At 39.0% G+C, this 26,866-nt stretch overlaps 1 protein-coding gene across 1 annotated transcript in view; it reads left to right on the top strand.

The window, feature by feature from the left end:
- The window catches only part of MMRN1 (multimerin 1), a 45,117-nt gene that overhangs the window by 14,800 nt on the left and 3,451 nt on the right, over nt 1-26,866 (top strand). Inside the window, exons 2-6 of the mRNA XM_075090844.1 lie at nt 1,276-1,395; nt 3,695-3,801; nt 9,225-9,323; nt 13,403-13,576; nt 18,697-20,676. Of these exons, the coding sequence (XP_074946945.1) occupies nt 1,276-1,395; nt 3,695-3,801; nt 9,225-9,323; nt 13,403-13,576; nt 18,697-20,676 (2,480 nt within the window). The remainder of the gene's footprint in view (nt 1-1,275; nt 1,396-3,694; nt 3,802-9,224; nt 9,324-13,402; nt 13,577-18,696; nt 20,677-26,866) is intronic.

Below are 26,866 nucleotides of genomic sequence, written 5' to 3'. Positions count from 1 at the left end.
GTCATACAGTCTGTATAAGACTGTCTATTTATGCCTAACTCTGCATTACAAGACCCTTTTCTGACAATTAGTTGGAATTGCAGTATCATGAGATTTCTGCAATTCTTCAAGATGGGCTTTAGATTTACTACATAGAATGATTTTGCTTAGCTTTGCATAACTCTGTCATCTCCCTACTCACCTGCTTTCCCCCTCATTAATGAATGTCTATTACAAATTCATGTGGGATTCTGCTGATAAACTGTTTCTTGAGAAAGCTAACTAGTCTTTCACCTCTCTGATTTAATACCTTATTAATCTATAACATGACCTATCCTCTTACTTTGTGATGGATTCCTTTCTTCCCCCTCTAATAGCTTTTGGTGACTGACCTTGCCAAAAACCTCTGAAAATGACCCCTTTATCTACCTGCTTCTGATTCAGAGAACGCCAATAGATTTCTGAGGCACAATTTCCATCTACAAATCTGTCCCAAGCCATTATCCAATTTATAATTTCCACTTAATTCTGTTCCCTAATGTAGCTTTTACCAAGACACTTGGTTTCAAAATCTGATTTAACATTTTGTGGTTTCTTACAGCCTCCTTACAATCCTTTTTTAAAAAACACCAAACCTGGCCTTGCACTTGCCAGCTCCTATGTTCTGTACCGCAGTGGTCAAGAGTCTGATCATTTCATATGTGAATTCCTTCTCTGGGTGGGTAGCCAGTGGCACAGGCAAGCATGGAGCTACGGCATGTTACTGCTGTGTGTGGCTTCGACCTCAAAGTGTACTGCAAAACACAGTCTATATGTACTCACAATATTGCTGGGGAAAGGGAGGAAGAGTAGAAATCTCTATCCATAAAGTTAAAGATATGGGTGATTAAAAACCTTACTAAACAATCCTTTAAATTCTGGATAAACAGTTTCTGTGATCTGAAATATAGGTGTATTTTAAGACCTGTCATTACTGTAGTCTAGAAGAGCTTCTTTGTACTTGGTGCTCCATGAACTTTTACAAAGAAAAACTTAGTTTTGCAATATAAGTATATGTAGAAATATATGGAGAAATGATTGTCTGTTTTCTTTGTTGTTAATCGGTAGGTGAAGCACAAAGACTAAGTAATTGCCTAAGACTGCACTGTCAGTCTGAGAGGAACCAATCTTAATTTTCATAACTTAGTCCTATCCCTAAATTAGGGGTTTAACTTTCCCCTTTAAGTCTAATATATCATCATATTGTGGAAAATGTTATTTGTACTTTTAATTATATTTATCTTCTGTCTCTTACAGGAACTGGTGTGCTTATGTTCATACCAGACTCTTACCTACAGTGGCAGTGGACAACCTGGAAACCTTCTCATCAGGCAGAGCGAAGCCTTGCACTTGGCGTATTGGATCCTGTCCTCAGAGGTGTGTAGAACTAGGAAGAAAGAGTACTTGCAAGTACTTTAATTATCACCAGCTGCATAATTAAAGTCATGACTAAAGTCATACAACCATGACTTTAGAAATGAAAATGAAAACAGGAGGGAGCAGATTAGCATGTTCCCAGGTCTCATCTTCACATGTCCCTATAGTAAGTGTAAAAGCTCATGCCTTGTCCCTATAGCAGGTATAAAAGCTCCTGACTTGGCATGCCTTCACTTTGGCACCCTCTGATCAGTTCAAAGTCTTCAAGAAAGCCTGCTGCCTGCTCTCCTCTTCTGGAGTACTCCAAGGAAAGGTGCAAATGTACAAAGCTTTAAAGCACATGGTGGGAAGAAAATTCTTTCTGTGCAGTTTTCCGAGTTTGTGCTTTGTTGGAGAAAAAGGCTTCCCCAAGGCATCAACGGTTTTTTTATTATCTCTCTGCTGGGTGCTTGTTTTTGGCACAGTTTTGGTCAGGCACTGAACGTAGAAAAGTAATTGGCCTGGATACAACTTGGAAATAACAACTCTGTTAAATGTATTCAGATGGTCCTTTGTGTTTTGGGTGCCTCATTGTATTCTCCAAACATTGGATTTCAGTAGTAAATGAAATTGGGTTTTAATGCATGGGCCTGGAACATGGCAAACTGAAACAGCACCAATGAAACAGAGGTTGAAACATATTTTTACCTTGAAAAATTTCAGAAGCCTCTCAGTTTGACTGTTCTGAGACTTGTCCTCTAGGTGGTATGGCAGAGCATGCTTAAAGCTTTGAAGTGAAGCTGGGAATAGAGTATATTTAGGATGCGGTGACTGAAATATAGTCGGTTGTACTGCAAACTGTGGAATGGACCCTGTGGCTGAAATGTTGCCATATTTTTTCTAATTCAGTCTAGAAGATTCACAATAACTCTGCTTTCTTTTTTGTAGGAAAATTAGCTCCTTGTGCTGTTCCTGTAAATAAGTCTGTACTATATATATTCTGAGGCTTGTCTACGTGGAGAGTTATTCTTGAAATAGCTATTCCTGATTAAGTCCTTTCATGGACACTTCATTTTTATGAGTGCTTTCAGGAATGGATTATGCTAATGCAGAATAAGGTAGTTTTATCATAAAATAAGACCCTCAGTACAGCAAAGTAACAGAGAAGTCTCTTGATTTCAGTTCACCTTAATCTTTATTGAGTTCTTGCTGCTGAAAAAGCCATTTCTCAGAGGCAAAGCTGGTTGGGGACACATGCAAAGCTCCTGCCAGCTGCTATGAATTTTAATATATATAATATTACATCCCTTGTGAAGGGGTGATGAGATTAACTACAGTGTAAAACAAGGTGGCATTTTTTAATTCACTGGGAGGATATATTTTGGTCTGAGAGACTTCAAATTGGTCACCCTTTCTGGAATGATTTAGACAGGGATTGTGTGTCCAAAACAGTTCTGTAACCATTTTATCATTGCATTTTCTGAGATTTGAGGTGTTCCTCATGTTAGTGTTTAACAACTAGCAGAACTGTGAGATATTATTTTTATTCAAACTTTGTATTTAACATATGAAAAGAGGTGACTAGACTTGCTGCAGTTAGTTTCCTCTGTATGCCCTACTACATCATGCTCATTCTAAACTGACTTCTCTGAAATTAAGTAAGCTAAAAGAAGTGATGGGGTAGCCAGGACATGAGGAATGTGTTGGAACACAGAAACAAAATTGCTGCTGCCTCTGCAGTTACATACTGTAATAGTAATAACTGAGGCATCACAATTACATAGCCATACCCTCCTTACATGGACCTTCCGGAGTGGAAATTTTCACGCTTTATCGGATTAATGTTGGTATAATCTTGTTTAAAATAATCAGAATGGAAGGCTTCCAGTGTGCACTCAATGTGAATTGCAGTGGCATAAATTCATTGCGAATGCTTTTTTTCACTGATTTAAAAGAAAATGGTATTTCACAATTGCATTTTTGGCTCACTCTGTCCAAAGTAGTAGATATTAATGGCAATACCTTCCATAAAAGTTAGCAGTATTTGACTCCTGAATAAGATATTCAGGGAAGAAGTCTGACAGCGCTAAATAGACATCAGTCAGGTTCCTTTAAAATCCATGCAGATGATCTGAAGGCTGCAATATTAAAAATGTGATTGCTATTGAAACATGAAACTCTGTTTAGGCTCCACTTTCAGTTTTAAGCAATTAACAAAAGGGTACATTGGACATGTAAGATAATATAATGTAGTTTTACAGGTATCCTACAACTCCTGTTTGGTCACCTAAAATAGGTTTGAAATGTCCTTGTTTTGCAGGTCCCAGACAACAACACACCAAGCCTACAGAATCAAACATAAAATAGTTACATCACTGGAATGGAAGTGCTGTCCTGGGTACAGTGGGCAAAACTGCCAACCTAAAGGTGAGTAGGGGTGTAAGGATTTGAAAGTATTCACTGCAGCAAAAGAAAACAATGCAAACTGATTTGCAAGCAAATGGCTCTGCTGAAAATCAGCACAGTCCTTCCTGTTAATTTGAAATCAGGAAAAATGTACAGTAAACTAAAATGTTTTGGGATGTTGACTCTTCCCTGCACATGAATTTCCAGAATAGCTAAGCAGAATGTCCTTCCCTCTTTTCCACTCTAAATAAAACTCATAAAATCTTCAGCCTTATTCCATTTTGCTAAAATATGAAGTTTGCATTCAGTGCATCTCTGCTTTTGACCTTTTAGTTATCAAGTATTGCAGTGCTGGGGATACTAAATTCAGGTCCTCTGTCGAATACTTGCTGTAAAATTAATTTACAGTACTGTGACTCTTTTGGCTTTCAGTTTCAGGCTCTAAGAACATATTTTAGACATGATAAAATAATGTATCAACTTCATTTCACTCTGAATTTAGTAGGACTTTTGTTGTTCATTTCAATAGTGACTGAATTTTACTAGGTATTACACATGATCCCAGTATAATTGTGGCCTTTTTTGACAGAATAGTGTTTTACCTCTGCCCTGGTGATCAAACATATGGCAACGTACTGTAGTTTAACATCTGTATAATAGCTATTTCTTTGCTGCTGGCCTTAAACAAGCAGCCCTTGAAAAATAAGATATGGCATCAGCATACATATTTTAAATGAATGAATATTACAAGAAAGGCCATTAGATGTGGTAGGGAATTCAATCAGCCGTGGTAAAGTAGAGGCTGTGATTAAAAATTAATGTAGAAGAATGAAGAGAAATCACTGTTATTCACATCCAGGAGGGAAATTTCAATGCTGAAGAGCCAGAACCTCAGCAGGGACTGAATTCTCTTCTGTGTGGGTGAGTGTGGAGTCGGCTGTTAATGCAGGACACAATCAGCAAAGCTGCCCAGTAAGAATGGATCAGATGTTTTGAAGGTTTGCTTTTTTAAAAATGCAAGCATTAGTAGATTAAAAAATGCTTATTGAAGGGGGAGGCTACAGCTGATAGAATTGAAATGGCATCAAAACAACAGGGAAGCACTGACCAGGAAAAAGCTCTATAACTCAATTTGTAGTGGCATCTGTATAAAAATAAGAATAAAGGAAAATGTCAAGTGTTACAGGAGCAGGTTTGAAATTACATCTCCTGAGTTCTATTTTCAAACCTCTTCCGGCTTGCTGAATAACTTCGGGAAACCACTTATAATCTGCATACCCAAGTTTACCCATCTAGAAAATTGAGATGACACTTATCTCACGGGGCACTGGGATATTTAATTAATTAATGCCTGTAGAAGTGCTTAAAGAGATTGGATGAAAGGTGTTATGTCAGAAAGGCTCTTCTTCCCCGCTTCTGGAATGCTGCCTCCCATGAGAAGACCACCAGCACAAGCCCTGTCTGTATTATTCAGTTCCCATGAAGGGACATCAGCTAATGAACTTGAACAGTTGGGAGCCCAATAGCCTTGTCTTCAGGCACTTCGTTTCTACAACGGCAGGGGGAGAGACAACGTAAGCTCTGACGGGCTCCCCAGAGTGGCTGAGCCCTCCGCTTGGCCTCTCTGCACTTGATCTGCTCAACAACAGAACTGTTACCGAAGGGTTTGTGTGCCAAGGGAACTGGGGTATTCTGACAATATATTTCGGATCCTGGGACAGCACTGTTAGTGTGATGTGGGTTGCTTGTAGCAAATGCTATTTCAAAGTGCCTCTGGCTGAGCTTCTCTCTCAAACTAAGTGAAATCATACATAACTATTTCAGTCTGATAGTCTAGGCAGGAGGAAACACTTGTCACCATCTGATAGTTATTACTAGACATCTGTAAACCATATTGGGTGGTCTTATTGTAACTGCTTCATTACAGGTGCTTCTTGAGGTAACGTAGTGGTGAGTGAGACAGAAGAGCCTCTGGGAGGAGATGTGTTCAGATCACTATTTCTAACTTTACCTCCTATATGACAACACATGACCAAACTGGGTGAGACATGGATCCCAGTCCAGCACGGACAATGCAATTGTACAAGAAACTTTATAAGAAGGGAAAAATGTAGACATAATATCTTACAAGTCTCATGAAACAGCACAATATGGACAATTCAACAAATAAAACATTATTATTTTGATTTGGGAATATTAATCACTTAACTGGGAGCAAAACTGCTAAAATGAAAGGGCTTGTAAGTTCTGAGTTGCAACATTCATGATGTGTCGTTTTTATTAAACACAGCTTTATTTTAACTTTTCATCCTTAAGCTGGAGAAAACAATGTGCATGTAGTAATGTCTGAGGGGAAGAAATCCCAGTTTGCTCATGCTCATGCGCGTGTCATCCCTGGACACTGTATTATGTACCACAAATGATTTAAAGAACTGGAAGATGCATCTTCAAATGTAGATCATGCTGTGTTCAAATTCACCTTTATTGTGGAGTGAGGCTGAGGTGACTTAATGTATATGAAGTAATTTTCATCTGCCCTGGCAGTGGTTTAAAGCAAACAGCTGGTTCTCAGAGTTGCTGACAATGCCATAGTCATTGTTAGCACTGAATTCTCTCACATGGTAGTGATGTCATTTCTCCAGCAGATGGCTGTAAAATGTTCTGCACAGGAGCGAGCACTATCCTCTGCGTGGGGTGAGCTGCAGACACAAAAGGTAGCAATTCACCTTGAAACATAGGGAATGGGAGGAAACTACCAAACTCCCCACAGGAATTCCCCTTCAGCTGCTCCTGCTTCATAAAAAATATATTGAGAGAAAAAGATCCGATTTCCATATTTTTAATATTCCCAGAAATCATTTTGCACGCTGTGTTTAAAAATACATGGGACAATAAATTATACATCTAGGCCAATATATTAAATGATAGGAGCCTAATGTGGATCCCTATGTGTGTTACCTGATATTCAGAAGTGCTGAAGATCCTGAAGCTCCTTGTCAAACTGGAAGTGCTCTTCATTGCTCAGCATTTTGAAATGCTGCTTTTTTTTGGTTGGTGTTGCTTTCTTATTGTAAATGACACCTATAAGCTGGGTCTAGAAATCTAATTTCTATTTTACACTTTATCTTTTTAGCTTAAACTGAGCATAGCATATTCAATTTTTAAAAGGTCTCAAATGCAAGTCGTTTGATGGCTCTTTCCAACCCAAGGAGTATATGTGTTAGAGTTTCAGTCTGGTGCTGCCACCACATCTGCTGCTGTTCAGCATCTAGGATGGGGAATCTCAGCTGTGGGACCAAGGAGCACATAGGACTTAATCACCATATGGTGTTTCAGAGTGTTTCCTTTGGAAAAGGTCTGAGCCACACTAGAAGAACGATGAAGGAGACGCTGTATTGCAGGTGACTCTTCTGAATATGTTTCACAAATGAAAACCCTGAATTTCTAATGGTGCCTGAGAAGTACATTTCCTATACAGTGACGAAATTTAATAACTGTACAGAATGAGGTATTGTCTCTGGCTGAGTTTTGTGTGTGTGTCATCACTGGCTACAGTCCTTGCCGCTTTTAGAAACTGTAATGCACTGTTGGCTTGTTCCATTACTAGTTTGGTCCAATGGGGTGAGAGCTATGTCCTGGCTTTTACAGGGGTTATCTGAACAGTTTAAAACATTAGTAAAACAAGCACACAGCAATAAAACCTTGAAACTCCAAAAGTAAAGGAAACGGTAAGGGTTTGGGTATTCCACAATGTGAAGCTGTGAGTGGGGCAGTTGATTTAATAGGGAGGATGAAATATATGGTGGATAGTATATAAAAACTCTGGTGTCTGTAGCACTAACAGTGGCAGTGAATAAATTTAGAGCAACAGAAAGATCAGTAAATGAAAGAATAAAAGGACATCGATCAGCTGGTCTTTATCACAGGCAAATAACTGACTCCCTTGTCATAGATTGTATCATCATATCACCACCTGATAAATCCTGTGTAATGAATTGGGCTGAATGCAGGTATTTAACTCCTGTCAATAACCATGCCACAGAAAGATAACAGAAGCAGTTGAAATTATAGCTATTTGAGAATTTGGTATTTCTTATCGGCCAATTTCAGTAAATTCTATGAAACTTTCAGTCCATATGGTAATTTCCTTTGAGTTCCTGTCCTAATTGTTACTTCCCCCCTTAATTTACAACCTCAAACACTTTAAATCATCCTTAAAAGTAATCTATTGATCCTCCTATATACTGCCAAGAGGCTGATGAAAGAGGGAATTCCTTGATTCAGCATTTTATTCTGTTTCCTTGGAAACTCACGTTATAGTCAGGCGAGGTTTTAATATTTGAACTGGAAAGTAATGTCACCATACCCAAGCTGTTCTGCTTTTACTGTACTAAAGACCAGAAAACACATCAGTGCCACGTAAGTGGCATTCCTTAGATGTGCTCCAGCTGGAACAACATCCACTTCAACATGTTTCATGAACTGAGCAAACATATAAAAAAATTGGTATGAATTTACACTAGCAAATATACAACCTACTTTGTACATATTTCATTTTTTTAAAATAATAATGAAATGAAAATGACACCATTAAGCCTAATGGCTAGAGAAGTCAGGAAGGTGGAAAACTCAGTTAAGTTCCCAGGTAACCTATCAATTGTTCCTTACTTTTTGTGAGGGAAGGCACTTTACTTTTCTGGACCTCAGTTTCCCCAACTGTAATATTGAAATAATAATAATAATGTTAGTCTAGCTTTTTACAAATTGCTTTGGGATCTTTGGGCTGAGATGTAAAATAAGCACAGAAAATCTCATCTGCTGTGACCAGAGAAAATATTTACAAACTTACCACCTTTGTTAAATTTTTAAATGTATGTACCAGTTGCAAATCTCAGATGATATTTGTTGGAATTTGGAATTTTATTATGTTTTAAAATGGTAATTGTAATATCACCACTGCCTTTACTGAGAAGATTCCCATAGTTGAAGAATTGTATAATCTGCCCCCCCCAAAAAAAAAAAAGAAAAAAATCAGTTGCAACAAACCTGACTAATTTTGTAGCTATAAAAAAACCCTAATTAGATTTACAGCTGGCAATCTCTGTATTGTCTTTGTGCTGCTGTTTTATATTCACCTAAAATATTCCTCTAGAATTTTTAGCCCTGGAGTTTTCAAAATTCTGTTCATTATAGGGCAAGTTTTGACATTTTAGTATTAACACCAACCCCTGCCAATCTCAGGAAGCAATTTATAAAGCCATTCACTGTCTTCATCAATGTGGTTCCACACTGTGATGGGCTAAGGACATAACAAGAATCACTGCAGATGATTAGGCTTTGGTAAGGTTGGTATAGACTAGAGAGAAAGAAAGCGATTTTTGTGGAATCCTGTTTGCCATGTTCCCTGTTTCACTCACAGCCTTTCCTTTTTCTCCCCCTTTTAGCTCAAGAACCACAATCATTTATACACAGCAACCAGGCTGAAAGCAGCAGAACAGTCAGCGAGAGGACACCAGGAGCTCCTGAGGACCCCAGTGGGGCAGGTCAGCTGTTATAATTACTATCACCTCTAGCCCAATCACTGACCATGTCACTCACTAAGATCACTGCAAAAACAATTTGAGAAAAATCCCTGTCTGCTGAAGGGACCTGAACGAACCATTAGAGTTTCTAGCAGTCATGGTTCAGTGGTGCGCTCCTCTGATAAAGATAGGCAGAAGAAACTGAATTTAAAGCACCAGTAGATTAGCATTTATAGAGTGTCTTATGACTAAACTAAAACCAGGAAAGTCGATCTGCATAAAACTATTTAAACTATTATATTACTGAATAAAATAGATGAATTAACAGAAAAAAGAAGAAAAAAAAACACCAAAAAAAACCCCAAAAAACCCAGCCAAAACCCCCCTCAAACCAAATCTAGAAGTAGTATAGACCAGGATTGGTCATAAAAGAAAATTTAGTGATGTTAATTGTATTATCTGAATAAATGATAATTGTCATATATTTTCTTATAAAAATTGGTGCTTTATTCAGAATCGGTACAATGATGCTTCAAACTTTAGCAAGGATGGCTTAGGTGTGTTCTAAGCTACTTCATCCAGGATGATCAAATAGCTAAGCAACACAGGGACAGTTTACAGCTTAATACACAGATGTTTGAGACTGTTTCTTATTACACTATTCCTTTGCTCACTACTGTGTTTACTTCAAGCTATCTAGGCTGTAAGGTTTTGGAATATAACGTCAGTGTTTTCTTGCAAGGGTATGTACAGACCTCAGCATCGTAACAGCTGGTTAGTAACAACAATGCTTTTATTCAAATAGTGATCTACATTGAGAAGTTACCTTAGATGACTGCTGCATGAAAAGCTTCTCTATTTCTTAGTCTCTAGAATTGTTGGGTGTGTTCACTTCCCTTTATATTTACCATTACCATCTGTATGATTTAAAGTTTACCAACAAAAACGTTCCAGAAAATTAATTCTGTAGTTGTCGGCATAAGCATTCATGGGAACGGAATTTTATTCATGCCAGGTGTGTTTGCACACTCACTAAACTGGGAGCAGAAACAATCATCGTTTATCAGATCGTTCAATTAACCATGACTTCAAATACTAAGTGTTCACTATAAAGAAACATGAAAAGCTATTCATGATTTAGAGGTATGCTATACTATATTCCAGTCTGTAGCACCTGAAGGTGTATAGGCCTTTGAGGGTATAGAGATGTAGGCAATGCAGAATTATTTAGAACGTCTGTGTACTCAGACAACTGCCAAGAATCAGCATACCGTGTTTAAATAGCAACAACAAAAAAATATGTGAAACATGCTTGAATAAGGAAGGTTTTTGAAAAAATCATCTTCTGCTTGTGATATACTTCCCAGCAGTGAGTGAGACTGCATTTGTCAGGTAAATTTTTGGCAGCAAATTATATGCTAGTTATTTGGCAGTTGTCTACATACTGTCAAAGTAGCTTGTAGTTTACATGGTGAGGAGCCAGAAGATGGACAAGATGTGAAAGGCAGTGTAAAGGACGCATGTTTCTTGAACTTTCTTACTACCTCCTTTTTCTTTTGGATCTGTTGATGTTTCGATCATGGCTGTCTACACTGCCTTTTTGTATAATCATCAGCTGTTACACACTATGGTGTTACTGTCACTCACACAGTTGGCCTATATCTGAAAAAATTTTATGGAACAAAATAATAAGGCAAGTTATGTTCTCAGGTTGGTATGTGGCAGTTGTCAATATACTGTTCTGTTGCTGGGATATTCATGCATGCTGGGAGCATGGATGTCAGCATCCAGACTGCCACAGGGTTTTTTGGAGACAGTACACACATTTATATGCTTACGTCTGTATACGTGTTTTACTTTAAAATATAATAGGCAAATAAAAAAATTAGAAAGCATACGCAGGAGAGGGAAAGACTATATCTGGCATGGAGACGTAGAAAAGTATTTTCAAATGGGAGTTAGAAAGGAGAAGGCTGTTGCCCCTTGGTGATATCATGTGAACAACCAATCTTCCCAGTGCTGGAGGGAGGAGGAGGTTGTCTAGTAAAGCAGACAGGGCCCATACGAAAAAGTGTGCTTGATCATTAGAGCATTAAAACATGCCACTTAGTAGGAATTCTGCTCTGAAAAATAACTCTGAAAATGGAATCTCAGAGCTCCATGCTAATTGCTTTTCAGTTATTTTTTAAATCAAATGGGGTCAGTTTAGAAGGAGAGAGATACCTGTTTTGGCTGCCAACCCTGTAAACATGACCTGGGGCCAGAGCTGACTGCCTTGGTCTGTCATTCCATCAGCAGCTGCCAGGGCTGTACAAGCCAGATTCTTTTTCCAGCTCCCACTATGCTGCCGTGCCATGTATAAACCTTACTTTCAGGTTCTATGCAACTTATCTTCCCCCTTTGGTAGGAACTGACAGAAACCGAACTGAAGAAAGCATTACACCCTGCAAGTTAGTTATCAGTTTGGGTGACTATGCATGAGCCAGTAGTGAACTCAAATCACTTTCTCATGGTAACAATTCAACAAGGAGCAGAAGTATCCAAACCTGTTTGTCTGTCACACAGTATTATTACTATTATCATGAGTATTCAGACAAAGAAGATCCATCAATGGCTTGTCTCCACAGTGCCGTTGGGGAGAACTGCCAGACTCTAAGTGGTTGAGTTATAAACACAATTTTGTGTCTGTGCAAGTAGGCACCACAAGCAAAGTAAACAGCTAGAGATGCTAACATCCTAACCTAAAACAGCTAGCCTTACTCACCAGGCTCTACCAGTTACGAATTTTATGAACAACATGCCTTTACAGGAGAGCATTCTCATGGGTGTTGGCAAGCTTCATCTGCACCAACTGGGTGCATTTATTGAATTTTCTGGATTTTTCCAAATGCTATCAAGCTAGATATGATACATTTATTTTTTTACACACTGGAATTTTGAAGAGTAAAAGTCTAGTCAGAAGAATATGCCCTTTGACATATAACTTGCTGGGTTTTGTAGTAGTTTTTAGGCCTTTGTGCTGCTACACGATTTCTGATTATAACTGCCATTGGAATAGACACTGATGCAATAGTGAAGAGGGGCATAAGATCAATAGCAATACTGTAAATTTACACTAATAAATATTTGTATGTACTGCTAAAGAATCTCTTGCATAGCAGTTTATTAAGTCATAGTATGTCTTGAATCATGTAGGGTAGTATATCATGTGTCTAAGATAGGCCATATAGGCTGAATTGTTGAAGGAACTGACTGCTGAAGAGATTTTGTAGCTTTGCTTATAGGAGTTAGAGCATTTAATTTTATCAGCATCTTCTGAAAATCCCAGACTAAGTCTCATTCCTGTCACCTGTGAAACTCAGTTAGCTAGCTGAAGTCATGTGGAATCTTAATTTGCAAAACCAAGGCCTTCTTCACAACTACCTATCTTAAAAGCAGCCAGCTAGGCCTTTTTATACCCGAACAGACTACAAGTATCAGGAACAGTTTGGGTAGGTTTTAAAATAAACTTGACTTCACAGGTTAGGCATCATTTCTTAATGACAGACTAATGATTATTCCAAAGTCATTTATCTATTAGCTGGCTTACTGCCTTGCTGCTGTGTTGACCCCAACACTGAAAAGATGATGTATTCCTTGACACAAGCCTTGCAAATTCATGAAGTTATGTTATAAATGGTAAGCAAATATCAATGCTTTTGTGATTGTGTTAAAAGAGAAAAAACTAAATTAACTGTTAAGTTAATTAAGTTAAAAGTTAACTGAATATCCTGTAGAGTGCTAGGTGGAGGAAGAACAATATTATGCTGATTAAAATATGCTAACCATTCAAAATACTCTTGTAGAATTATAAATACTTTATAATGGATACAGATGCTTCAGTAATTAGTTATTGCTGTGCTGCTGAATGTCACTAATACATGATCCATGACAAAAATCAAGATGATTCACTCAAGACTAAAAATTCAGAAACTTTTCACCCCACTTCCAGCTAATGTCTCTCAAATCAATTATACTTTCTTCCCTCCCCCCCAATGTTTTAACACTACTACTCCCCCCCCCCCCCCGCCCCGTTCTTCTCATTTTGTTCTCTGACCCAGCACTTTCACAAAAAATGAATGAGAAGATTAGCAGCCAGGAGATGAAACTGACTTCTCTACAGAAGAAGGTTGACAACATTACTGGTGCAATGAATGATGTGAGCAAGATGCTTTCTTCTCTGGAAGGCAAAATCAATGAAGATAAGGGCAGAGACTTCCAGTCTTTTCTAAAAGGTAAGAAAAATAAATTAATGTAATCAGTCACCCAGTTAAAGGTGCCATAAAAAAATGCTGAAAATATTAATAGACTGTCCTATTGCTCAACATTTATAGGGAGAGCTCTTTTTTAGTTTAATTTCGTAATAGTGGGATTTGTTTAACATTTGTTATAGTGTCTTTTATAGTGAGAAAAAAAAATTGTGTTCTTGGGTACTACATCATCTACGTGGTAACTTAAGCCACTATCAAGGAATTTTCATTTACTCAGAGCTTCAGCAAATATTCTTATCTCTGTTTTTTGTTTATCTGACAGATGCTAAAGCATGTAGTATTTGCTTTGCTACCAAGTCTAAGTAATATTCTTTAATACATAATTCACATTTGCAGGGGAAACGTATAAAGAATTCTGTGGTTGTTGTATTTATAACATGGCAAACATCCTGCTGAATAATTTGCCTCTGATCATATTACGCTACCTTTGATAAACATCTGTACACATCTTCTGTAGACAAGAAAGACACGGCCAGGGATCAGGAGGTTGGCCAGACCCTCGTCAGCAGAATGATGCATCCATTCTTTGTGAACCCTGCAGCAAGATCTGTTTGTTACCCAACTACAATTTTTTTCTCATTTTCTAGGAGTTTTCTCCAAACTATTTGCATTATACACTTTAGAATCCAGAGGACTTTTCTACTGTTTAAAAAACAGAATGAGGGAACTGGAACTCCTTACATTGAGATAAAACTAAATGAAATAATAAATGCTTTTGTATCTTCTTCAAATTTAGCAGGTGTGATCCTATTTCTTGTATTTTTAGTCCTCCTCTATTCCCTGAGTTGCTTGTCCCACATGCTAGATGGCTCTCTTGTATCCTGGATCAAGTTTATCCCACCTCTCGCTCAGTGACCTGCTTTCACCTCTCCACATATTGCTAGATGGCATTCTTGACCCTTGGGCACATATTGAATTTGTCTTTGATTATTTCCCATTTCCCTTCTGCTTTCTCTTCATTCTTTTTTATATTCCACTCATTCTAGCTGTCATTTTAATGATATTCCAAGAGGTCTTTTGCTGCATCCTGTGCTCCTACTTCTCCATTCCCTATCTGTGTTTAAGGGTCCAAGTCTTAACTAAAATGTGCAGTACAAAAAAACACCAAAAACCCCCATTATTTCACACTTGTCTGCAAATGTGTTTCAAGCCTTCATTGTTTTTATATGCCATGCTCTATATTTTACCTGCTTAGACGAACTCTCCAGTTGCTGGCCCTTTTTTTGATTTATGTTCTCAATCTATCTCCTAATCAAGTAGCTCTAATGAAAATGCTGCTATTAACTACTTTCATTGACTCTAATTATGGGCACTCCAATACAGGTTATTCTTGGCTTCGACGTAGGTAAACAGCAGGAATGAGGGGAGGAAAGGAGAGAGAATAAGATTAGTGTTTCTGGTGGCTTGTATATATAACGTCAAAGGGCAGCTGCAGTTTCTGTCCTGGGAATATCAGTCATACTCCAAGTGGACAAAGAGCATCCTAAAATATCAGGACCTGGAAGGAGTTTCCATGCTGTCCTTTAACTTGGTACAGGTGCGCAGTATAGACATACCAGACTTGCTAAAAATTACTCTTAGAAGCTCACCTGAAGCAATACACAACTCCCCACTACCACTGCCATCCGGAAGCAATGTGCTTTGGAAGCACAGTTAAGCCTGTAGTTGCTTCATGCTATTCAGACTTCTTCCTTCTTCCCCTAGTTTTCCATTTTCTTCCCATGGTGCCCAGGTCCTTTGCTCATATCCGTTAATGACCTTTTTCTTACTACAGAAATTCTAATGGCTGCCCACCTTTGTGTCAGGCTTTGTTAGGAATGAGGTCTGTTTCTGTAAACAAACACTTTCTTGGTTTCATCTGTAAATAGACTTTGGCCCCACAAACATATCATCTGTTGATACAGGGCAACACTCACTGGAGTAACAGATATGCTTCTCTAATTTGATTAGTGAAACCTGTTCTGCGTTTTTAAAATTGTTTTCAATACTCAGGAGACAGTCCTACTTTTTACTTAAATAATTTGGTGTTCTCCCTTGAATTTAATAAACTCTGCTTGCTATTCTTTCTTCCGCCTTTCACTCCACATCAAGCCTTTTTATAGACTCCTTTCCTCTTCATTATTAAAATGTACACTTTAAAAATGAACTCAACAGTGGAGTGTTAATCGCTTCCAAGTCAGAAATGTCATTTACAGCTGGATATATAATCTTAACTCAGTCTTTTGTGTACATACATTTATTTTGCACATTATTCTTCAAATAATTGAAACTGCAAAGGGAGTATATGTTGACACAAAGTAATTACACAGTTTGGATTTCAGCCAAGGAGTTAAAATTAAAATTTATAATCTCATAAAAAGTGCAAGACATCCTTAATGCTCACAGGTAGTTTGGACCTTTCTATTTCAAATGAGCAACAGAGAAATTGAGTTACATCCATAAATGTACTCAGGTATTCTCAGCTCAAGCTTAAGAATATACCCAAGTGTCACCTACAACACAAGTTTGGGTCAGGTTGTTCTGTGGAGAAGCATGGTCCCACAGCCCCTCATGACATTTGGAATAGCACTTGCTTACCAGGTACCAGTTATCCTAGCCAGCAAGTAAGGGAGAGAAATCCAAAGCCGTCTGTTTTGTCAGGCTCTACACCCTTGATAACAAGAACACCTGAAAACCTGAGCTGAGCTCCATATAACACCTGCCATTCAACTAAATAGAGTAGGGATGGGAGAGTGTGAGGCTGGCAGTTTCTTGACTGTCACAGGAAGAAAAGGCCAGTGTAGGTCCTGTGGAAGACCTCTCGCAGAAGGATGGTCTGTTATCAAGATTTGTTGCTGAGATGAAGAAAGGGAATTAGTTCCTTGCAGAAGGTGTAGAGTAACCTTGTTTCTTTCCACAGCCATTGAACTTTTCTTCACAGCTCATTGTGTCTCTTAAATCACAGAACATTTTTCAGCATCATAAAGTAACCTGACCAAATGATCAGTTACAATGATTTCTCTACATGTCAGTTACCTTATTCTGCATTCATATCTCAGTTCTTCCTCTCAGCTGCCAGGACACCCTCATTCTCAGGTATCTTAGCTTACTGTTTTTGCTTCACTGAAGTTCAGTGACAAAGCTCTGTGTGTAAGTGTGCATGTTCATGTGCACATTCATGTGTATACATCTGTCTAGTCATTTATTTGCTATTCAGGTAGTAAAAAGTAAAGTAATAAAGGCAATCTCAGTGCTTTGTTGGTTTTTATATTTTGTCTAAAATTTCTGTAACATCTGTGACCACTGTTGACAGTAATTGAGTTTATTGCTTCGGAAATTTAATGGACTATTTCTGAAGTGGCTGTCTTCTAGGCTAGCAAACTTATTGCACCCGCCTATTATATCCTGCCTTGAAAAAACCCACTATTTGAACAAGTGACGGATTTCTCGCCTAAGCATCAGAGGCATTTACTGTCCATTTTATCAGACATAATAAAGACTGAGACTCATTTATAAAAAGCAAATATTATCAACTATTACATCTCTGTTTCCAGCTGGAAACACCCACACAATTCAGATGAATCTCCTAAATAAAAAAAAATAATTGTGCTTCTCTCTAGCTTGCTGAACAAACCCATTTTTATTTGGAATCCTTTTGGCACCCCTGGAGCCTGAAGTTGCATTGGGTTTCATGGGTCTGATTTCCTGCCATTTTGCTACTCTTGCTGAGAATGTACTTTCAAATAAGGTTTCAGAACATGCCTTGCTGATTTAGAGATGAAGCAATAAAATCCAGACTGTAGAAGTAACTGAGAGGAAAGCAGAGGAACAATTTCTGCTTTTATCCATATAGTTTTAATCAGAGAACCGATGGTCATCGAGGCATTGCAGAGGTTGAAGGGTTTGACCATTGTATCGCAAGCTGGCTGCGAGTGTTCATAGGGTTTAGAAAAAATGTGCAAAGAATGCTTCAGTGCGTTAGCAGGATGTAGGGGCAGTCTTTGGAGAACAAATTTTAAAAATCCTTATAATCTCACACCAGAGCAGAACTACTGCTCTAATTAATTCAAATCTGTCATGCAGCACTCTTGATGAACACTATTTTATGACCGTCTTAACCCATCTAAGGCTATGTGGGAGATGTATTTTGATGTTATCCACAGGAGCAGAATTCCCATATGTTCACCTCTGCCTAGTGCTTTTCAGGATTAGTATTCCTAGGAGCTATTTAAAGAGCTGTAGTATACAAAACTACCTAAAGGCTTGTACCTTTAGAATGTCTGCTTTTTGCAGCATTGGTCACTTTACTAACTTTGATAGTCAATAAGGCTATTCTTTTTATTTTGCTTCTTTCTCACTATAGTGTGTTGTATGATCACTTACCACATACAAAATAAGAGCAAGGTAATTATCTCTGCTTTCACTTCTTCTTGGCCATGATGGTGACAAAGCAGGTGTTTTTTCCTTACTTTTCCAGTGGAGAAAGGACACATCATTTTCTTATAGGCAAGCCACAAAAGCACACAGAGGTCCTCATTTCAGTGCTCAGAAACAGCTTAGCTAGGAGATCAAAGTTGATACTGCATATGCAGAGTCTTGAGTTTGCCCTTTCAAAATAATAGCAAAACTCCCATTGATTTCAGTAGAAACAGGGAAGGGTCTTCAAACACTATTAGCCATCCTCTACTGTAGGGGAATAGACAGGGATCGGCGACTGGAAGATCACGGGATGTGACGGAAAGATAGACTCCTCCCCATAGGAGTGGCAGGAACAGGAAGCGCAAGAACTATATAAGCGTGTGACGCAGCTAAATAAACGGACATTTTGTATCCATCATATTGATGTCTGTGCATCACTGTCCCCAGGGTGGGTAGAGCCCTGTGTCCCAGAGATATGCGGCCCAAGATAAGTTCTCCCATAGAAGCGTACAGCAACACTCTACATTATTCAGTTTTAAATTTTGTTCTGTGGGTGGGTAAATTGGGGTGGGGTTTTGAGTATTTGATTTCTGTACAGCACTGTGTTTGCTCACATTGTGTTAGCAACATCTAAGTTTTTTCCGCAACTTGTTTGATTGTTTCCATATTTCTCCTTTTTCCCAAAGGTCTCAAATCCAGAAGTATTAATGAATTAGTCAAAGACATTGTCAGACAACAGTTTAAAGTACTTCAAAGTGAAATGCAAGAGAGCATGGCTCAAATTTTCAAGACTGTGTCTAGTTTGTCAGATGATCTTGAAAATACAAAAGATTTAATCAAGCATTTGAATGCAACCCAACAAAAATTTGCTCAGGAGAAAGACAGGGTGCCGACAAAGCTTGACATTCTGGAGCTAAAGAGTCATATAGTACAGATGAGAGAGGAAATGACCCTCACTTGCGACAAGCCTATGAAAGCTTTACAGGAAAAGCAGAAAGCCTTGGAAAATAACCTGGAGCATCAACAGTCAAGAAGTGTCATTTATTATGAATCTTTAAATAGGACTCTTACTGAAATGAAAGATGCTCATGAGCAACTCTTATCAGCTGAAAAATCGTCAAGCCAAAACATCCCTTCAGCAGATAAAGTCACAGAGCACAATGTTACAGCGTACATGTTTACACTGCATGAGAAGGTAAAGAAACAAGGCATGATGGTGCTGCAAATCTATGATGACCTAAGAGTCCAGGATAGCAAGATCAGCAATCTCAGTGTTGCACTGGAAATTCAGAGAGGCTCTGTTCTGGGAGTCTGTGATGACATGTTGTCAGAGAGCAGAAGGGATTTCCAAACACAGCTGGCAGCAACTCAAGAGAACATGCTTGTCCTAAACAAAAGTCTCTCTGACCTGGTCCTTCCATTGGACAATAAGATGGACAAAATGAGTGAGCAAATTAATGATCTGTGCTATGATATGGAGATCCTGCAACCCTTGATTGAACAAGGGGTACCTTTTAGTCTGACTTCAGAGTATGAACAACAAATCCAAGCTGAAGCAATCAATGAGAAGCTTGAAAACCTCACGAGTCTCATTAACAAAATGAGTTCTGCAATTAAGGAGCTTTCCAAAACTCAGGAAGGACTTAAAAATGAATCTCAGGCTTATCAGGCACTCTTTGAGAGTCGTGTTAATGAATGCTCCATGGAAATAGAAGATGGATTAAACAAGACCATGATAGTAATAAACAACGCTATTGATTCTATTCAAGATAACTATGTACTGAAAGATACACTACGTGCTCTAAGAAATGAGACTGAAGTCTGCTATGGCAGAGCTGAGAAATTGGACGGCCTCCTGGCTTTCATTCCCCAGTTCCAACAGTTGAATGAATCCCTTCAGAGATTGCTCATTGGCAAGAAGTATGAATTTACTTCACAAGTAGCACCATCCCTTTCTGATCTTCCATATGAAGAGTCTGACAAAAGTATCCTCCACAATTTCAGAAGATTTTTCTATATTTTAAATGAAATGTCATCAAAAGTGGACAATCAACAACAAACTGTCAGCCGCCTGGAGGAAAAATTACTTGACTCTGTGGAGGCATCAAAGGACCATGAGGTTCGCCTTCTGAGTGTGGAGTCAAAAATTTCCAAATTTTTGGCCAACAACTGTGTCTCACAAAAAAAATCCAAAGCTGCCTTGACAGAGAAAGAACAAGTGGTCTCTCTTCAGCTCCAGACACTGAGTTCCAGGATCAAGGCCCTGGAAGCCAAGTCAATCCGCTTCTCAAACAGCATTCCACTTCTGAACAAGACTGCTCATGAGGCCTGGGGGCTGTGTCAGGATATCAACAGCAGCATCCAAAAAGTGAATGCGAGTATACCTGTGCTAATTAAACTTGCTCACCCAGATATCCCCCTGCTGCAGAAAGGCCTCAAAGAGCTCATTGAATCTGTGCTTGAAATAAAAGCAGGAACTATCTTGACAAATTTAACCCAGCGTGTTGACATGTCAGTGGCAAGTGCAATGAACAACATCACCAAAGTTCAGAAACAGGTGAAACCAGTTATAAAGAAACAAGCTCCAGCGAAAAAGGGGGCAGCAAATGTCACTGTGAGCCTTGTAAGCCGAAGTCAGAGAAACACAGATAATACCATAGATTCAGGTAATGCATTTTACTCTACTAAAAATTAGGGTCTTTCTAATAAAGTCTTATGTGACTATTGGCATGAACTGAGGTGGAAGAACTTGACTGAGGGTGAACCAAAAGTGCAGAGTGTGTTTCAGAGGAACTTGAGGTTACTCTAGTCTCTTGCTTACCAGAGAATTTATTTTTCTTATGAGGAGACTCTACACTAAGGCATCTAGAAGCTTCATTTAATTTTCCTTAATAAATTCACATCTGATCAGTTTAAGATACATGTGCATGCACACGCATTTGTCTGAGAACCTGACCTTTCAAATATAACTGACAATATAGACAAAATCTAAACTGCAAGAATTTTGTGCCTGCATCTCAGTTAGCTATTTCAGTAAAAAACCATGCAAGCTGGGAGAGAAATCTGGGGTTGCATCAGTACTTTGCAGCATTGGTGGGGATGAAAAGTATCAAAAACCTGAAGCGAGTGAATACACCTAATGACTGTAATGAGGCTTTTGCTCGTTTCTTCAGTACTTCATTGAGATTATTAGTGCAGTTACAATTACAACAGTGTCTTCTTGCAGAATCAGGACCCCAGCCAGTAAAGTATGTTTGCCTGGAGTCCACCTAGAGCACAGCTTAGCTGAGTAGGAGCTGGCATTCTTAAAAAGGACATTTTGAGTGTGATTTGCTTCTGAAGTTGAATTCAAATGTTGTATGAAATGAATTCATATGGATGAATTCACAGAAATACAAACTCTGAGTTATGACTTTTGGAATCAGGCTTGAGTGAAAATCAATAGCACAAGCTAGTGTTTTATGGAAAGATAATTTCTGGGAAAATACAGAAAATGAAGAGTGGTTAAATGACTAGAAATCTTCAGAGGACTCTAATTCGCATTAAAATAAGTGAGACAAGTTCCTAAATGACAGCTAGATATCCAAACACTTTTGAAGACCCAGACCTAAATCTTTTCTTTAAAGCATTCTTAAACTTTTGAACATTTCTGAAAATATATTTGGTCCCTATTGTAAGTAGATGTAGGGGCAGTAAGAGCTGCCACTCTTGTTCATGTGCGAAGACTATGGGCAATTTCCCTTTCCCTTCTTCTCCATGCCTTCTCCCTCCCTTTCCTCCCCTCCCTCCTTCCTCTCCTCCTGTCCTAGGTACAGCGCTTTTCACTAACCAATGGAAAGGATTCTTTCTAAAGCCTCAGTCCCATAAGTAGCTTGGCTTCTGCTGAAGGACATCTCCACTGAAGAATTTCAGTCCTTGGTTATCTTTTCGGTTAGGGAGGACACACAGCTATTCCAACAGGCAGTCACACTTAAAAATGCACTGAGATTTGCCTAATTCTTACTGCAAAATAATTTCATTATTTTGTAATTAGAAATGGCAATTCTTTTTCAGTCATTTCTATTTTTTGCCTGTTCCTGGTACTGCACAGGATGGAAATTCAAAACCCTTGTTCACAATTAAAACTAAGGGAAAATGAGATGTGATGCCTTTGATCCTTCCTGACATTTGATCCTTTCCATGCTGGAAAATGTCACTAGTGCTACCTGCCTGGAGCATAGGAAGCTGTCACCTGCTCTATTTTTTACTCCACATTAATGAATTAATGTCTTTCCTATTTATTATTTATCTCATGCTGAATTTTAACAAATAGCTTGCTTGATAACATTGGATGTATGCTCGCTCTTACAGAAAGTGCAGATCTTTGCAGGTGTTGAAAAGCCCTATTTTTAAGCAAGGTTTCTACATAGCACTGTTTATGCAGACTTTTCCATCAGTAATGAGCTTCTGCACTCAATGATATGTCATGCCTAGCAAAGTCATACCTTCCATTTCTGTAAATTAAAGAAATAAGACCATTATCCTAATTAACAAGTATCTGTCTCCTGCCTGGGTAGATTTTACTTCTCCAGGAAAGCTTTTTCTCTTTAAGTTCCAGGAGACCATCCAGAGGTATGTGCTGACTCTACTAAAGTTTCTAGAAGAAACCCTAAGGCAAAATTGGCTAATTATAAAATGCATTCAATCTTTGTCTTTTTCAATTCAAAAAGATTAGAATAAAATTCTATAAGGAGGTGGATGACAATCCTTCTTGATTCCAACATGTTCAATATTTGATCCTATGCTAACAGATTGGGATTTTCATTGTCTTTAATGTGTTCAGGATTTGGCCCTGAGGTAATACTATCCTCTAGTAGTCATGTGAAATCAATGGGAAACAAAGTGAGTTTGCACTATGCATGCAAGGACATACAAGTCTGGAGACTTCCCATGCTGTGGAATGAATGAAAGAAAAGGTTTATGTCAGCTAGAGGCTGCAATACGTGTATGAGGAGCAAAAAATCTAACACTTTAACTGACACTAACTGTAATAACAACCTGCGGTGAATAAAAAAGTGGTGGTCATTAGACAGCTTCAGGTAGCTAACATAGGGGACATGACAGCATTTAAAGAAAAGATATGCAGTAAATTCTTCGTTAGTCTTGGTTGTGGATTATGTCTGGTCCTACCTTCTAATGCGCTGTTCTACTGCAGAAATGCATGATGCAGCATGAGGGCAGCTTGGTTCGGTTCCCATTTTCCCATTGCCATTTAGTGTTGTGACTGTTCTCTAGAGAACTTAGAGGCAGCCGCACTTTTCAAAGGTGAATGTGCTCTCTTATTGCACGTCTTGCATTACTTGTGACTTTGCTTTATTCAGATTATGCTACCCTCCCATCAACATGAATAACTGAGAGTGCAGCTGTTATTTATGTATTTAAAATATTGCATCTGTGTGAGAGGTAATATGTCTTCATTCTTGTTTTCTCTATATCTTACTTTGGATTTTGTTTTCACACAATCTCTGACTCCCAACAGAAATGCAAGCTTCCATTGTTAGTTTATGATTCAAGCCTGCAGTGAAATTAACCTATTTAAATGTTTTGCATCTTGTGTTTTAATTGCACAAGTTTGATGGTTATTCTAGCTCAGTTTGATGACATATACTTCAATTTGGCATATTTACTCTTTAGACAAATGGGTAGATGGAACTGTTTTGTTGTCTTTAATTTAGTGATCCTGAAATCGTCACCCTGGAAGCATTAGATACCTCTACTTACTAGAGAAGCAAAGCTGCCAGAGTCCAAGTAGCTCAGATCAGTCTTGACAGTTTGCCCCCACCCAAAACTGGAGAGCACAGCTGAGGTAACTCTCCTCTTTACTTTTTGCCCAAGAGAACTGTGGGTCAATCTTCGTGCTTTTTTTTTTGCACCACAAACACACTACACATCACTTATACCTGAATTCCGTGTCAGGGCCCCGAGTGCACCAATAGCCTTAATTGCCCTGGGCATCCTGACCTACCCCCCACGCTGTACACCCTGCCCATGGGCCTGGGATCCCTGTTTCAGCTCAAGCCAAAATCCCAGGCCTCTTCTGTCATGCTGGGTTGTGGCTAACCCTGGTTGCCATACTCAACCTGCCATGCTCTGGTTGTCACCTCTCCAGGTGAGGCACCGGCCCTGCTGTCACCATCAGTTTTTGGCTGCTGGTCCCAGTGGGGCTGCTTCTCTCCCTCTACAACCTGGCACCCCTCACATCTAGGCTACTGGGGATGCTTATTGCTTCTACCGCTGTAAGACTGAGAGCGCTACACCAAAGGTGATTAATAATTGAAGATTGACAATCAGTCTGCCCCCGTGCGAGCTGGGTGGTTTAGTAGATTTGCAGGCTCTTCCAATCTCCCAGGGCTTCCTGAGAGACAGTTACAGATAACTAAATATTGAGAAAATGGTGGTAAGTTACTTCCTGTTCAGCCATTTCCACACCGAACCACTGGAATAACTTCTTTCCATAAGAAGACCATTAAATTGCTAAATATTTGATTTGCTTCTAAACAACACCCCAGTTCATACTGACAGAGCTTCATTATTTATTTGAAGATTTGTTTGTACAACATTGGCAGTTTATTTCCCAAAAGAGCTCTTGCTGCTTGCCCTCCTGAAGAGCAGCAAAACTCAGCGTTAACTGGCTATTCTTGCTCCTACCATCCTGTGTGTAAATAGCAACTGCATTCAGTCTATTCTCTGCTTTTAATAGCTGCAATTTGTCTTTAATTTGATTTATAAAGTTCCTATCTTTTACTCATATGCACTAGTAAGCTGTGAAAGAGTAATTAAAAATATGATATGTACTATAGTAGGAAATCCTTTCCTAATCTGAACCTCTTGCCATCTTTACCCCAAGCAGAGAATATGGACATAGTGTCTCAGGATGCCCTTCAGCAAGGAAAAAAGAAAAGAAAAAGAAAAAACTAGGCAGTGGGGCAACCTCAGACAGAATTGACAGCAAAAACATGCTATTGTAAGACCACATGGAAGGTACACAGAGATTACCTGCTCAGGGGGGATCTAGGGCATCTGCCTCTTACTCTGAAAATCCTAACTTGAATCAAACCTCTTCGCAGCTTCTCCTAGTTCTAGCAGATGGAGCAGGCTCCCCAGCTGCTGTTAAGCAATGCTGCACCTGGAGGGTTAATTATTGTAGGTAAAGCTATGTCTGAATTTGATTTAAGACCAAGGTTAAGTTCAGGCAAAATCATCCCTCAGCAGACTCTTAAAACACTAGACTCAATCTCATTATCATTTCCCTTCTGTGATCTTTTTCCTGTTTCTTGGATTTACTTCTTGTTTATGATAAGCAGAGGCCAATTAGTAGAGGCTGCCGTGTTCTTGCACAAAGCTTTTGTATTTTGGGAATATGACACAGTCAGCACAATTAGCTGTTTCCTTCCTTTTCTGCTTTCCTTTCACATTTGGTAAATATGTGGGTGCTTGGTAAATATGAGTGAAAAATAACTTCAATTAAGTGTGCAGCAAAACTATTATCTGAGAAGAAAAACTTATTTCCTCACGTCCAGTTGCCTGTGCTGTGACCCCAGTCATGACAGTCCTAAATTGCTTTATTTCAGGCATTATGGAATGGACGTTATTTTCTGTGAAAGAATTACTGTTGTGTCTTTAAGTCCATATGCTCCAGCAGTGCAAATTCAAGTGGCACAGTACAACGTTCTTTAGCATTCTGTTCACTGAACTAGAATTTCTCACAGGAATGGTTTGTCTTAATGCAGCAGTCTGTGAAATGACTGGACGGGAGTCTGAAGATAACTATGGGCATTACTGAAATATCTATGTGAAGATCCAGTTCAACATTTCCCTGGCAATAAGTAGACCCTTTTATTAAAGGTTTTTTCAGTTCCCACCACAGAACTGCAAGGGGTTCTTCTTCCAGAGCTCTGCTGGTAGTTCCTGGCAAAGAAGAGGTTCACTTTCTAAAACATCTGACTTTTATTTGATGTAAGCAAGGGAACGGAAAACTGTATGGCTTGGGAATGCAATATTTAGCAATATTTAATTTTTAATGTAGCCTTAATGTTCTTCCCCCCCAACTGCTATGACAGCACGTTATACAATTACATTCAGGAGTTACTGTCTCAGAGCTCAGCAGCACTGGACTGACACATTTCTGGGCATGACCTGGCCAGCTCATACATAGCCAGGAAGAGAGACAAGGAAATCCTCAGTGAGGGTGCTCTGCAAAACCACCTGTTTGGTATAACTTGCGTTGCTTGAAACACAAAACTTTTACACCAGTCTTGGTAGATATCCTGGAATTGAGCTATTTGTGGGCAAAGACAAGCCCTGGAAGTGGTTTGGATAGCATTTAAGATCTTTCATCACCAGTAGCCAGACTCTTCTGCAATGGTTGTGACACATCCGGGTGAGTAATGTCATAGACAGGACAGTCCAACCTGTACACCAGCAGTACAAAAATCTGTGTTGTGGTACGCCCAAGGACAAGCTGGCTCTGGCCAAAAAAAGCAGCCTTCTGTGCCTGCACTAGTGAAACCAAACCAAAGCACAGATTTGCCTTAACCAGCAGGACAATAACTATTAATTTTGTCTCAACAAAAGAAGGAAATAAAATTGGATATGTCAGTATTGTCTCTTCCAAGTTTTGCTCTTTGTTTCTGAAGAACTCCTGCAGTATGGCCAGCTCCAAGCCTCTCGGCACGTTCTCATTCTTAGTAAAGATTAATTAGCTGGTCCAACATATTTCTTTGATCACGTGATTGCAGACTGCTTGATTTTCACTTGTGTCTTGGTTTGCTGTAGTGTCCGAGGCCTACCATAAAAAACAGGAAGAAGGAGGCTGAG

Source organism: Phalacrocorax aristotelis, chromosome 4 (assembly GCF_949628215.1).
Source record: "Phalacrocorax aristotelis chromosome 4, bGulAri2.1, whole genome shotgun sequence".
NCBI classification, from domain to species: domain Eukaryota; kingdom Metazoa; phylum Chordata; class Aves; order Suliformes; family Phalacrocoracidae; genus Phalacrocorax; species Phalacrocorax aristotelis.
Note: the sequence above shows the minus strand (reverse complement) of the source record. Positions and strands in the feature narration are given on the sequence as shown.